The sequence below is a fragment of the Glycine max genome, chromosome 6 (genome assembly GCF_000004515.6).
Source record: "Glycine max cultivar Williams 82 chromosome 6, Glycine_max_v4.0, whole genome shotgun sequence".
In the NCBI taxonomy this organism is placed as follows: domain Eukaryota; kingdom Viridiplantae; phylum Streptophyta; class Magnoliopsida; order Fabales; family Fabaceae; genus Glycine; species Glycine max.
This window is the reverse complement of record NC_038242.2, coordinates 3,347,080-3,362,784: the sequence shown is the minus strand read 5'-3', so window position 1 is coordinate 3,362,784 and position 15,705 is coordinate 3,347,080. Positions and strand designations below refer to the sequence as shown.

Sequence of the window (15,705 nt, the reverse complement as noted above, 5' to 3'; positions counted from 1 at the left end):
ATGTTATTCATCAAGTGGAGTTTTTTTTGGATCCCTATATTTTAATTATGCACACCTTAAAACGTTATTATGCATCAATAAAAAATTAGTTACTTGTGCATACCTTAAAATAAAACTTAATTACATTGATTAATTTATGTGAACTCACCTCTTCAAAATCCAATCCGCAAACACGCCTAAGCCCCTACATAATAAGAACTTATTGAACAAGATCATAAGTTGTTTACCCAAACGTGCCCATAATCTCATACTAGATAAAGAGAAATATGGGAGTGAACCTCACAGATTACATCTAAAAATAAAGAATACATTATTATTGGGGGGAAAATGTATCAAAAAGTATGTCGCGAGCATTTATCATGCATGTTTCTCAGTTTTTTGGAGGTAAGTAGCAGGAGCTACTGCAGTACTGCCCCCTAAGCAAATTTATCCAATTCAGAGGAATACAGTAGAATCACAAGAATACAGTTTCTGAGTATCACAATTTGTTTCACCTGCTTCAGCTCTTATGCCAGAATTATGTGTACTTTACATCTGAGCGTTGTCCTCTGTAGTCCAATCTACCGCATGAAAGTGACAAAAAATTGAAATAGAATAAATACACTACAAACTAACAAAATAGCTCAAGGCATCACAATGTTTGTTATGAGAGTAATGAAACAGACAGGCAATGGAGACAACACACGAGACGCGATTGTAACTCCCTGGTGGTATGAATGGGGTCTTCTGAGCTATACAAAGTAAATGTGACACACGTTTATATTTTCCCCTTTTCAAACCAAGCAAGTAACTTCTTCCCATAGAGGTTGCTCCGCATAATCAGGGAATTTAGTTTGATCAGTCGCTCCAAGCGATTCCGAACATGACCCTGCAATTCAACCTTTAGTAACTACCAAAAACACGAACTGCCAAAACCATAAGAACCATGCAAGATTAGAATCAAGAGTATTGCCCAAACATGAATATTACCACTGACCTTAGATGCTGATAGTGCTGATTTGATGACATAATTTCCATAGGGATCCACAAGAAGCATTGCAACATTTGGATTGTGGAGCAACTCCAAAACAATAGATGTCGAATGCTTTTCACCCGAGTCTTGGAGGAACCTCTCCACTACATTACTCCCATATTTGTTGCAGGCAAGATAGAAAAATCTTCCTTTAAGCTGTATGAGTAGAGATTCTGCAACTCCTGGTACTTTCAGCGACAACAAATGTTGCACAACATAGTTGCTGCCAGACGAGTTAACAAAATCAAAATACAAAAGTATAAATAAAGCATATTTAAATTTATTGGCTAGAAAAGAGAAGACTTAATATAGAAGGTAAAAACAACCAACCCGTAACAGTCTTCTGCTAAGAGTGAAACATGTAATATGATAGCATCAAGCAGCTTCTGTTTTGTTTCTCCCTGTGCATGGTTAATGCATTGCTGCAGCACAACACACCCAGTCTTATCTGTTGCAATTTCAAAGCACTTGTTTGCCACAACATTCAGAAGATTCTGTGCAAAAAGTCTACAATCAGAACTTAATGAAACCAGGAACCAGAGCAAATTAATTTGATAAACCAGGCCTTATATCCATCCAATAAGAGTAATACGTCTTATTTCTTTCTTCCGGATTTCTTTAAACAAGTAGAATACTGAGTTTTGTATGAAAACTACATAAGTTCCATCACTTTGATAGGACTTAACCAAACAAGAACAAACAGATCACTGTTAATTTACTTCAGAAGAGAAAATATGGATGAAGGAAAATATTAAAAGAAAATTTCTTTAAAATGGATAAAATAAAGTAGCATGAAGGTATTGAAGATCTTTATACAATCTGATATGGTAAACATAGACTTCATTTCTACTAAGAAACTTAATTTGAGACCTACCAACGGGAAAAAAAGAAACCAAGAAAATAGCTTTCAACTTAAATCGCATAAAAAGTCAAATCCAAAATGCTATGTAATCAGGTATCATCCCCTTAAACACGAGTGGAAAAATCTGCTATGTAATCAGATCACTGTTAATTTACTTCAGACGAGAAAATATGGATGAAGGAAAATATTAAAAAAAAATCTCTAAAAAATAACTTTGATTCCTATAGTTAGCACCAAACACGATTTCACCACACTGTTTCCAAAATTTCCTATTTGTATAAAGGAAATGAATGTGCGAATTCAAATAAAGTACATAAGAAAACCATGAACAAACATTACCTCATTGTCTTCTCCAGAGAATTGTTTTAGACAATGCAGAAGCACCCGATGACCATTCACATCCTTGGCCAATATAGCAGCACCGGGGCAAAGAGCTGACAAAACAAGATCTCGTTGCTCTTGGGTTGTAACACGCTCCAATAGTTTCTCAACACCCCGGATTCTGGGAAAAGAAAAAACACTTTAACAAAATCAAAAACCACTATTGAAAAAGAAAACCACTTTATTGCACACAGATATATACATATAAAAGAAAAAGACCCAAATTGCTTCCTTCACAAACAACTGAAACAAGAAATAATCAAGACATGAAGATAAAGTAACCAAACAAAAAATCTTGGAAAGGGAATAGGCAGCAGCTATACCCATGCGCACTTAGACAAATTCTGACCAACTGAAAATTACACTGAGCCAAGCTCAAAACGATCTGACTCAGCTGCTCTTCAGTGCAGATTTCCACCATTCTTTGAACAACATAGTTCCCAAAGGGATCAACCATCAAATCGGTCACGTGATTGATCAGCTCCAAGAAGATGATATAAAACTCTTCTCTAGTCAATTTTCTCATTGTCTCCTGCAAAGTCCTACACTCATGTTGATCCGTAGCCAACAACAGAACCCTCCCCCGCAAATCATTGAACCATCGGAGGCGCCTTTCGTTGCCACTAAACCCCAGATTATTGGACCCGTTATTACCACCCAAAAACCCGTACAAGAAACCAGCATCATCAGGGGTTTTCTGTTGCATCCCATTGGAGAGTGGAAAAACGGGAAAAGCACCTCCACCAAATGTGGGGGTTTTTTCTCTTTGCCTCACCAAAGGTTTGGAATCGACAAAACCATCATCATAATAAGAATAATTGTTGGAGGTGAATGCGGGGTGCCAAAGATTGGAACTTTGAAGAGTGGTAACCCCATGACCCCAACCGTTACAAGGAAGAATCTTTGAGGGGGTTTTGACGCCGTAAGAGCTACCGGCGGAGAAATCAGAAGGTGGGTAGTTGAAGGGAGACGCGGAGACAGAGAGACGAGAAAAAACGTCTTCTAGGGTTTGACCAGGGTTTTGGGTTTGCGACAAGAACCGGGGCATGGCCAAGGGTTGCTGAGACGACGTCAACAACGTCGGAGACTGATCGTTGTCGAACACAGATGATGATGATCGTTGCGACGACATCGTTGGGAGCCAACGAAATGGGTCAAGGAATAACAAGGGTTTAGAGAAAAGGGGTTTTACGGGAAGGAAAAAAGAAAAGGTTTTTGATTATTTGTTATCTGATAATTGCAAAAAAGTGGAAGGGAAAAAAAGGGGATTAGGGTGACATTGAGGGAGGAAGAAGAGTGAGGGAGGTGAAGAGTGAGTGTTGTTTAGCTGAAGTAAGGAGAGTCTTCCTATGAGAAACGTTTTGCATGCAATATATAGTAATTTTACATGCGAGAACCCCAAAAAGGGTCGAGAAAGAGAAACTGAGTGCTTAAGAGTCTATAGATGTGAAGGTTATGCCCCATAGTTTCCCTTTTATATATATATATATAAGGTTGATCCTGATTTTTTATTTTTCAAGAAATTAGTCTACAGTCTAAAACATCTAATCTTGACCAACCTTAGATAATTTTGACCAATTTTAAATAGACACGTTATTTACTTTCCTTTTTTAGAAATTTTAAAATTACGATTATATATTATTAGTGTGTTTGCTTGAGCATTAGTGAAAATTACATTTAATTTTCAAGTTAAGGCCAAAATTACATATTGTTTCAGATTTTCACATCCTGAATTCTTTTTTTTTAGGGTTTGAACTTTGAACGCAAATACAAAACCCAAATATAAACACGCACTATGTGAAGATTGATTGAACCGGATTCTTGAATTATATAGTTTCTCTGATTTTGTTCCAAATGTTAAAATCTTTGATATAAGACACCTTCGATATAATCATATAGACCAATAAAAAATAGATAATCCGGTTGACTTTTTAAAAATATTATTAATGTATCAATTTTATCTATTTTAATAATCATTAACTTGTTTCATGATTAAAAAAACTTATTATTGGTGATGTGTAAATTAAAATTTAAGAGTATTATGCATCACTATCAATAAAAAATACAAAAATTTAGAGTATTTAATAAGAACAACTAATAAAAAATAAATTAAGTGCATGATAAAAATATATCAAATGCCTTGTAAAAAGATTATCAAATCCTTCTAAAACTTATCTTATATTAGATATGAAAATGAGTTAGATAAGATCGAATCTCATCTCAAACTTGACCTACTTTATAATTTTATGGTCCAAACTTAAACATGTTACATACTAAATAAAAATCAAAATTGATATACTTTTTAGGTTATTGGCATGATAAAAAAAACATGTCAATCACCTGGAAACAAAAAAAAAAAAAAAACTCATGTGTCCATATGATCACCCCTTGATTCTATTATTTTTTTACATCAATTTAATAAAAATATGTTAAATTTTTTTCCACATTTTCATGTCCATCTTATGTGTGTTTCTCTTGACCAACAAAGTACACCAAGTTTGTAATTTAAATAATGGACTATTTTGTAATTTAAATAAAATAAAGGTTGAATTGTAATTTTGGTTTTTTAATTTTTTAAATCCATGATTTTGTTTTCTTTAATTTTCAATTATAATATTTGGTCCTCTAGTTTTATAAATTAAAAAATCATTATTTATTAAAAAATTAATAAAAAACTATTGATCCTAATATAATATATTGTGGGTAGAGTCACGTGCAATAATGAAGATAGAAGAGGTGTAATTGCGAAAAAAAGGAGTAAAATATTGTAGAAAATTAAGATTAATAACTTTTTATTCACTTTTTTTTAATAATTAATAATTTTGATTAATTTATAATTAAATTAATAACTCAATTAATCAAAATTAATTATTAATAAAAAATTATTAACCCTAATATATGTTTTACACTGTACAATGACAACAATTAAGATTAAACCAGCATTGTGTCTGCATTAAGACCTCTCAAGCAAGTGCCTGAGACCCTCTTGAAAATAACATGTATGTTCCGTATCAAAAAAAGTAAAAATAACATACTTATTAATTAATACCAAGACCTTCTTACACGAGTATCTTAGGATTTGCGATGTCACATGCTTAACTTTTAAATTGTTTTTTAGAATGAAATTGTTGTTAGTATAATGGTATTTTAAAATTTTAGTGATATATATATATATATATTTGTTAAAAAAAATATGAATTCCTTGAATAAATCCTAATATTTTAGGGATTAATCATTAATCTTCCAACAATAAATATCTTGGTTAAAAAATAATTGTATGTGGTTGTGACCAATAAATAAAATGGTAATTAAAAAAAACTAGTCGAATTATGGTAATGAATCTTGAGGAAATATGAGATTAAAGACTTTAAAAGTGTAGCCAAGACATCTTTTAAGTTTAAGTCTCTCTTATTTCTTTTTTCCTATACTGTAGTTGTCCACTTTTTTTTTTCCCCTTTGTTTCTTCCGGTTATGACTCAGCACTAATGAATGCATGTGGTTTCCTTGGTTACCATTTTTAGTTTCGGTCCACGCTCCGTCCAACTTACACAACTTTGTGCATATACTCTGAAAAGGAAAATAAAATATACTACGTATTTATTTTGTCTTTCAAATACTTTTCGGATCAATTGAATAAGTTGGAAATTTTCACTGGCTATATATAATGTGCAACTTAACATACAAGTTGCCCATGAGTTGATTCAAATTCTTTCTTTTCTTGGCAACGGAGTGATTTGGGCTAGTGTGTGTTTGAATTTGATGAGCATTATCAAAATTGATTTTTGAATAAAATTAATTTTGATTAATAGATTTTGAAGTAATGAAATTTATGTTTGAATATTATTTTTATTATAAAAGTAAGTTAAGGATAAAAATCTGTATACAAATTTGAAAAATATTAGGAATACATTCTTTTAAATATATTGGTTTTAACTGGTTATTTTTTAAATAATAAAATTTTATAGATCTCAGATCATATTTAATAATTTTCTCTCATAAATTTAAAATTGTTAATAAATTTTAATCAATTTAAAAATGATGTGTTTTAAGAAGTATGTTAGATAATATATTCCTAACCTTCTAAATTTTTTATTTAACGCAAACTTCCTAAAATTATTTTTAACAAACAGTCAGTTTTAGACTTGAATCAATCATGCACTTTTTAATTTTTGAAACCAAACATATAAAAATTTATGTAAAATCAATTATAAAAAAATTAATTATTTAACATAAAATCAAATACACTAAGGCGACACATATATTAGATGAAAATTGAAAAGAGTATTTCCTTCCTTGAACCTTGTATGTAAGGTTTTTATGTTTGGTAATGGGCCTCTAATCAAAGACAGGGACATCTAATGGATTTGACCATCAAAGATTTAATCTAACAAATATTAGAAACATCAATATGACAAATGAGCGCGTGGTGGTGTAGAAGAAATTGCAAGGGTCAAAGTCAAAGTCTCTATTAGGATTATTTATATTATTTGGAATTTGTGGTTTTGTTCTTGGACGAATTTTCCTTGTGCTTTTTATCTGTCAAGTAAAAATGAACAGCTGGGCAAGCGCATTGAAATCATTAGGCAACTTCCTCGTTTTTTCGTTACCGCCATGGCATTAGTATTTCGCAACACCTTCGCTCTTATTAGGGGAATTCAAAATTGGAGCATTTGGATCTTCTTTTATTCTTCGTTTTGATTTTCATTAAGACGATCTTAATTAATTAAGATAACTATTTATTTTTATAATTAAAATATATATTTATATTTTCCAAGAAGAAGAATTCTTGATGTGCTGGCATGTGTTTAAATTATTAATTATATACTCTTGTTATCATTTTGAATACTCAAATCGTGAGAATTGTATTTAATTATTACAATCAAAATAATCATATTTTTATAAATAAAAAATTGAGGAAAACTCGTGGCTGGCATAGTGTTAAATTTATAAATAAAATTGTGATTTTTAATGTATTTCATAATTTTTAAATTTGACAAATATGTCAGTGGACATGTGTATAAATATTTAAAAGTATATATAAAAATATATCAATATTGGTATTTTTAAAATAATTTTACATATATACATGTTCCATTTATATAAATGTGTTTTGAAAAAAAAAAGTATCTTTATACATATATTTATATTTGTACACGATGCTTTAATAAGTGATGTTTGAGGGGAAAGAATTTAAAATAGTTTAACAAACTTACCAAGAAAATTCTATTTTCCAATATAAGTGTTTTTCTATAATATTTACTTTCTTAAAAAAAAAATCCTTAATTGACGTACGAGTGCATACTACTTAATTAGAAGGCGCATAAAAAAATACTACTTAATTAGAAACCAGCAACACGTTGATCTAAATGGAGGGGTAGAGAGATTCAATAAAATCCAATTATATTTGTTTCGATTTTTTAAGTGTTTGGGTTGGATCTCACTCAATTTAATTATGATCTGATTAAATATGAATTAGATAATGAATTTTATTTTTTTAAACTCAATTCAACCTAACTCAAACCATAACATATAATTAATTTCATTATTATGATTATAACATATAATTAATTTCATTATTATGATTATGTTTCGCAATATATTTTAATTAATTTTTAACTTTTTTACTAACTAAAAAACCTATTTACTTATCAGATAAATTATTTTTTTAATAATTTCTAACGTTTTTTAAACTTGCTCAAACTAAAGTGTTATGAGTATGAGATGGAACTAGAAGTAACTAGAGGATAAAATGCCTCATATCAATAGTCAATTAATAAAAGAGCTTTTCAAAATCTAACCAAATGGAGTGTAAAATAAAAAATCACATAAAAATTAATGATTATTGATTTGATTTGTCTTTTTTATTTTTCAAATGAAGTGATTTGGTTTGGTTTACAGTTTAACACGCAGAAATTCGAATCAAATCACATCCTAAACATCCCTAAAATCTACTGTTACAATTAACATTTAATCACTAAATATCTAATTTTTAAGTTTTCATGATTAAAAACACGTATTATGAATGTTAGTTTATTATTTTTTTAAGTTTAGTCGTTGGAACTTGAAAATAAATATTATACATTATTTTTACTTTTAACTTAAAAGATTATTTTAAAACTCAATGATTACTATTTAAGTATTATTCAACTTGAAAATAATTACTACTTTGTTTGAGTTTAATTTTTTTAAACTTTTGTTGTCCATTTATATGTTGATTGTTAAACTAATTATTATTCAAGTTTTGTTCAATTAATAGTAATCTTTTAAGCATTCTTATAGTGATTTGGTTTGAATTCCATAAATAATTTTAACCGAATCTAAACAAATTCCACAACATTTTATTTTCTTATTTAATTTGAATTAATTTTAAACCAAAATTACATAAAACCGCGTATTAAACACCTCTAGTTAATAATAATAACCATCTGGTAGGACATGGAGAAACATTTGGAATTTTCATTTCTTTCTTTGAAACCATTTATTTAAGAATGATTAACCTACTACATCTCATTTCGTTTTGGATCACGATGAACTATTAATTAGTAATACATCAATAATCTATCAACATATATATTCAAAAATGATTGTTTTACATTTTGAGGTATATATACCTCAAGTGAGAAGAAATAAATAAATAAAATAAGAGAAAAAATGATTGATGTAATAGTTTAATAGGTAATGCAAAGAAAAAAGACAAAGAGGTGGAGAAGAATGCAAAGTGAATGAAAGAATGAATTTATGAAAAAAATTCAGAATTGCTAACTATTTTTCAAAGAGATCATAGGAAAAGGAGAAAAAAATAATTAAACGTTGCATTTTATTTGGAGATAAAAAACCCTAAACCCTGCCTCCTCCAACGGTTCAAAACGTAACATTCCAATTCTTACCATTAAATTTTCAAAAACATAAAAAAACTAATATGAATATTTTAAAACAAAAAGAAAACAAAATAAAAAAATAAAAACATAATAGAATAAAATGATATTTTAATCTTTTAGTTATTATGTCACGCCTTAAGTTCACTCAACATCACTCCAGATAACACCAATGCAAATGATCAAAATAGAATTTTTTAAAAACACAAAAGATCAAAATAATTTTTTTTGAATTATAAAAGACTAAAAAAGACACTAAAACTTAATAGCCCAAAATAACATTTATCCTCGCCAATAATAATATACTTCCGACTCACCTTTTATTGTTCTTCACAGTTTAATGACTCCAATCAATAACCCCATACGGCCATACCGTTAAATGTCCCTTGACTTGATGTTTTTCTTTGGAGTTTCCAATAGAGACAGCTTGTAGGCTAATGTACTTAATCATTTTAGATTCATATAAATATTTTGTAGTGATATTACTATTATTATTATTATTAATTATATATGAATAATTTTTATAAAAAAAATATTCAAAGATAAAACTCAAAATTTTAAAAATATAGATTGAAAGAAATGAAAAATTAAGTTAAATGGTTCATTTGATATTAAAAGCATAAGAGTGTTTGTTTTATGGATTAAAATCTTATTCCCAGTAATATGTTTTATGGATTAAAATCTTATTCCCAGTAATATAAACACAAGAATGTAATATTCCTATGTTTGTTACATGTTTTGAAAAAAGATTCCCACGTATTGCTGATTTATGAGAATATTGTAGTTTCATTTTTTAATATGTTTTCACACACTTTTATTTCCATGGAGAGATGAGAATGAGAATGTGTTATATACCCATGAGAATATAGAAAGTTATTCTATACATGTACATGTGACTTCCATTTTTACTTTTAGTTAGTGTGTTGCTCATCAACTGAGTAGCACCTTCACGTTAGTTGAGATCATAGCTAACTAGAAAGCATAGAGATGATAAATATAAATGTACTGGACATTGCACTATTGAGTAATCCCTACAACTTATGTATGCTGTCTTACCTGGCTACCTACGTGTGCCAGTTCGTCCAAGTTAAATACAAACTGTTTACATCAAAGAATAATGGAGCAATTCACAACTTGTTACAAAAAGAATATGGCAACTAAGTAGGACGGTAACCGGTAATTTATCCTGCAAGTTGTAATGATGCTCCCTCCGCATCTTCCATTACTTAAGGTATCTCCATCTTGTTACACATGGGAGGTAAACTCTGTAATGCTATTGCAAAATTGAAGAGCAGTTAAATCAAGGTGCTTTCCTCTATCTGACCTTGTATACCCTTTAATTCAGGTTGCAAGGTTAGAGAAACTCTATAAACTCTTTATGGTGTATGAAGGAAAACTCCTCATGCAAAATTGTCTAGCAGAAGTTTGCCGTACTGTTTCCAGATTTTTCATGGTGTGTGAATTTTATTGACTTAATTCCCAGTAGAAGAAAATCCTTTGGGAAGACGATTAACCCAAGCAGAAGGAAGAATACCGCTCTGTGAAACCAAATATACAATGAATGCAATATAGGCTGTTGTGCAGGAGCAGGCTAAAAGACCAAGCAAAATGCCATTCACCTCAGAAACGAAGAAATCTAACAAGAGATATCCATTAATTATCATTATCAGTCCAGCAACAATCCATGCTACTCTCTACAAAATAAATAAATAAAATAAGCAAACATTAGTATGAAAAAAAACCACATGATTTTGATAAATTGAAATCAGTTTACTGAATGAATATGGACATATGGTATTTGCTCGTCAATTTTATTTATAAATTAGTTTTACATCAACCCAATTCCTACAAAAAGGACCACAATCATGTGAATCTTGTACAGGAACAATAGGAAATCAATGTGCAGCAATCAATTTCCTTAATGTTATAAGACAATCTCTTACAACATTAGGATTCATGAACTCAAGCAAGGAGCGGTATAATTTTTTTTTCCACCTATAGAAGTATGAACTCAAATTCAAACAACTTCACTTGATGTACCAGTGAAACATTCATGATAATGAGAAACAATCACTCTGTCAGAAAAGGCAAGTGCATTGGCATCTATATTTTGTAAAATTAGCTTCGAGAAAGTGACCAATAATCACTCACATATTTTATATAACTAAAGAATTCCAAGCTCCATAAATTTCTCCATAAGCACTTGCAAGAGAAAAATAAGGGAAGTAAAATGAATTAAATTTCTCCCATAAGTTAAAATCAAATTATGCACCTCAATTTTTAGATAAGATAGATGAGAAAGCTGCTAAAGATAGTTAAGGTATATAAGTTGACTCTAATTTATGAGAAAAATTTGATTTATTTTACATCCTTATCTATTATCTTGTAAATGCTTGTGCAGACAAATTGGGATACTAACAAATTGAATTTCCAGGATCACTAGTTTGTCGCTTTTTTAAATCCAAACTCATCAAACCACTCAAAACTTCAAACTCTAAAGTCAGTCCCATCAATTAATGTATCCAGATGTGATTCATGAACATAAGCAATGCTCTAGTAACCCATAATTTGCAGAAAATTCATGGCTTAGTAACAAAATAGTTGGACTCGGATACACTTTGCAGAAACAGATCTTCCAAGTTATTTAAATTCAAATTTGCTGATCAATTCTGCTACAGGAATACAAATCCATTTACAAACACCTACAACTAGAGAATTCACATATGTATTTCATACGAACAAAGATAATCACACAAAAACTATTAAAACCGATTGCATCTGAGCAGCAAAACAAGAAAAGGGATAGAAGCAAATATAGAGATTAGAGAAACGTCAAGCATCAAGCATGTTACAATCTCTTAATATATTACAGCAGATCTGTTTCTATTTTTACCCAGAAAATAGGCATAGATTGTTGTTGAATAGCCAACATACATCTTAATTCTTTCAATAACTCTAGATTTGATAAGCAGATTGACTCTGGCTGCTAAACTAGACAGAGTGACAGAACCATTCTTAACAAGTGAAATAGAGATTTCTAGCTGCACAGACAAAGCTGAAACATTGGAAAACTTTACTTTTGTCCCCTTACTGTTGTCAAATAATCTAGTAAGATTAAAAACATAACTTTGAATCATGAGGGGATTTGCTTCAGAGAGATCTCATCTTATGGAGTAATTAACAATCAACAAAATGAAAGAACAGGGAGATAATGAACTAACCTCAAGAACAGGCCCAACCCTAAAGGTCCCCATGATCTTCTCTTTGGAGACCAATGTGAGGAGGGGAATTAGAGCAAAGGGAATTTGCATGGACTGAAGCACATTGAGCCATTCATTCAAAACATCCAATGAGCCTTCTGATTTATTAAAAACAATCGCTACAATTATAGTTGGCACAATTGCAAAACTTCGAGTGATCAATGCTCTCAACCATTTCTTTAAACGAAGGTTGAGGAAACCCCCCATTATGAATTGGCCAGCATATGTGCCAGTGATGGTGCTACTCTGCCCAGCTGCCAATAACCCAATCCCCCATATATAAAGAATAGGGAAGACTCCTCCCCCATACTTCTCTTCAAGATACTGCCCTGCATTGACCAATCCTATGCTATCTGCCTGTTTTGTTCCATAAAAACCCTTAGCAAAAACTGTTGTGACAAATAGATTGATCATGAAGGAGACTGCAAGTGCCGCCGCCGATTCAATTGAATAGTAGTTGAGAGCCTCCTGCACCCGACCTATCTTTTTAGGATCAACCTTCCTTGATTGCACCAAAGCAGAATGCAGGAATACATTGTGAGGCATAATGACACAACCCACAACACCCACAGCCTGACGAATTGTTTTCGAGCTTAGTCTTGGAACCAAAATACCTAACACAAGGAACAAATACAGTTATATTTTATGCCCATGTTATTAAGGGCTCCATATATTTTTATTTCTGAAATACCAAAACAGATGAATCACACAGAAAAGTGATTGATATTCGAAGCACATCATCAGATGAAATTTACCCATTAAAAGCTCTTTTCTATTAGGTTGAGCATCACCGAACATCCAGGCAAAAGAAAGACCCATAACAGCGATGAGAACCGCAAAAGCAGCTTCCAACTTCCTCACTCCATAGTTCTCAAGAAATAGAAAGAAAAAGCTGCTCAACAACAGGTAGAATAATAATAAACCACAGTTAAAACATGTTATAACATGAAAAAGTAGAATGGTTCGAAGCAATTAGTCAAAGGCAAAAATAAAACATGAAACCAAGCCAAACTAAAAGCCGCCTAACTGGGAGATATAAGGTTGGTCTAGTGGTGAAGGAAAAGGGAAGGGGGGAGAGATAAAAAAAAAAAAAGCAAGAAGAAGGAAGGGTACCAATCTGAAGCAGTGATTAGAACTCCAGCCCAGAGAGGGAAGAAGCCGCGGCTGAGAATTTGGATGGCAATGGCACTTCCAATAACCTCTTGAATGTCGGCGCCAATCAGGGCGAGCTCGGCCATGAACCAGAGCACGAGGCGGGCCCAATTGGGATACTCGTCCCTGCAGAGCTCGGCGAGGTGGCGGCCCGTGGCGACGCCGACCCTGGCGGAGAGAAGCTGGATCAAGAGGCCCATGAAGGTGGCCCACATGAGGAGCCATAGAAGCGAGTAGCCCGCGATGGCCCCAGCCTGGAGATCCCCCTCTAGATTCCCTGGATCCAAAAACGCTATGCTCATCAAGAACCCAGGCCCCGTGAACAGCCAGAGCTTCTTCCACGAGAAAGGAGGAGGAACGCTCCCATCGTCCACCCTGTCGAACTCCAAATCCGCCACCAGGATCTTCTCCCCCTCTTCTGATGATGATTCTGCTTCTTCTTCTTCTTCTAGAAGCCGGTTCGCTTCCTCGTCCCTCTCCTCCTCCTTCGACTCCTCTTCTCGCGATGGAGCACTCATTGTTGATCCAATTCGTGGTAAAATTTTCCGGCGAGCGCGGGCGGCGGAGAAGCCAGTTTGCGGTGGCTTGCTGCTACGTGTGCATACTCAAATGCGCCTATTTATACGGATATATCTATCTAGTTCTAATGTACCCATCTGGTGGTGGAGTTACTTACTCTATGCTCCGCTCCTAGATGCAACCGGTGGAGTCGAACTAACTATCTAGCGACACGTCACGGTTGTAGGGTTATTTTCGGCATTTCAGAGATACATTTGCACCGTCTGCGACGTCCATCGTTCGATCCGAATTTCAACATCATTGTTTTTTCTTTTGAGGTGAGCAGTTTACAACAGCTTAATTTCAGAGATGACTTATGTTTATTGCACCTAACACGTTACTTCAGGTAATGAAATAAAAGTCGCCTTGGTCAATTTTGTTTTGCTGTTGCTAAAATCTGTCTATACAAATTTAACGTTTAAATATATTTTTAATTTATGATAAATCAAATTTTTATTTTGATTTTTATAAGATTTAAATATATTTCTAATTCCTTTAATTTAAACCATTTTGTTTTTTTTCTCTCTAAAATTAAAGTCATTTTTTAATCCTTGAAAATTATAAGATGCTCATGATGTTAGTCAAACAAAAAATAAAATATTCATAATTTAAAATATTTTTTATTGTCAAAATCAAGATTATCATATTCGATAACTTACATAGACTGGTCGTGAGGATGAATTTTATATACTCGACTTATAGACTTAACGGATAGACCCGTAAGAATACACTTCATATAAAAAATAATAATAAAATATATATAAATAACATACCAATTAAACATTTCAACAATATAACAAAACAAAATAATAAATCATAAATTATACAATACTTAAATAACCAAGTTTAGTAATGCATCACTATTAGATAATAACTTGCATTTGTTATATAAATGGTAGATCATTTCCATCATTGAGGGTTTGATATTAATAAATAACAAGGGTTTGATATTATTAAAGGTATAATTTTTTTTCATGAATAACACACTAAATGAATGTATACTTAATACTAAACACACAGAAAACAACAAAAAATGACTTATATTTTGGTCTAATTTTTAAACTTGCTTGCTCAGTGATAAACTCAAGATACTATTGAGTTTACTACAACGAGAGCTTGCACACGAGTCAACACATAGAGAGTAAGTAGACTTATAAACTCGTAAAAATTAGCAAATTGACTCAAAAGTTTGATAATCATGGTCAAAATTTAACTTTCTATTTTGTATTTTAAATGATGAATTTTCTTACGGATAAAGACCATTAAAATCAAATCAATAAAAAATTAAATCAGTATTTAAAGCGTTTAATGAATTTATAATTTTTTTACTAACTTGATTTTGGTAGCTTTTAATTGTCATGAAATCATACTTTAAAATAAGAAAATAAAAAATCAAATTTTGGGGTCAAAAGTTGACACAAATGGTAAATTTTTAATTCCTTATTTAACTCTTGTACACAAGGATTAAAATAAATATTTCATGAATTTTATGAACTAAAAAAAAAAATTAACTTTAGAAGACTAAAAAAAATTACTCAAATTTCAAAGACTAAAAACACATTTGAATGTTTTTATAATAAGTTCATCTTTCTAATTTTAGTCCCT

The 15,705-nt window shown here is 31.5% G+C and overlaps 2 protein-coding genes across 3 annotated transcripts; both read right to left on the bottom strand.

Annotated features, from left to right (window-relative positions):
- Window positions 1–3,684, bottom strand: LOC100795545 (pumilio homolog 12). The gene is made up of 5 exons (XM_006581193.4): window positions 2,579–3,684; window positions 2,214–2,376; window positions 1,343–1,506; window positions 977–1,235; window positions 1–868 (listed from the first exon to the last, which is right to left on the bottom strand). Exons 1-5 carry the CDS (start codon window positions 3,385–3,387, stop codon window positions 758–760), a joined length of 1,506 nt encoding a protein of 501 aa, XP_006581256.1. The 5' UTR covers window positions 3,388–3,684; the 3' UTR covers window positions 1–757.
- A 6,434-nt stretch (window positions 3,685–10,118) lies between these two features.
- Window positions 10,119–14,371, bottom strand: NRAMP3B (metal transporter Nramp3b). 2 transcript variants are annotated; one of them, XM_006581192.4, is made up of 4 exons: window positions 13,504–14,371; window positions 13,146–13,282; window positions 12,352–13,004; window positions 10,119–10,766 (listed from the first exon to the last, which is right to left on the bottom strand). In XM_006581192.4, the coding sequence occupies exons 1-4, from the start codon at window positions 14,058–14,060 to the stop codon at window positions 10,746–10,748; spliced, it is 1,368 nt and encodes a 455-aa protein (XP_006581255.1). In that variant the 5' UTR covers window positions 14,061–14,371; the 3' UTR covers window positions 10,119–10,745. The 2 variants fall into 2 exon arrangements, with proteins under 2 accessions (XP_006581255.1, XP_003527729.1); XM_003527681.5 differs by having other exon boundaries at window positions 10,119–10,824; window positions 13,504–14,366.
- Between the last annotated feature and the right edge of the window lie 1,334 nt (window positions 14,372–15,705).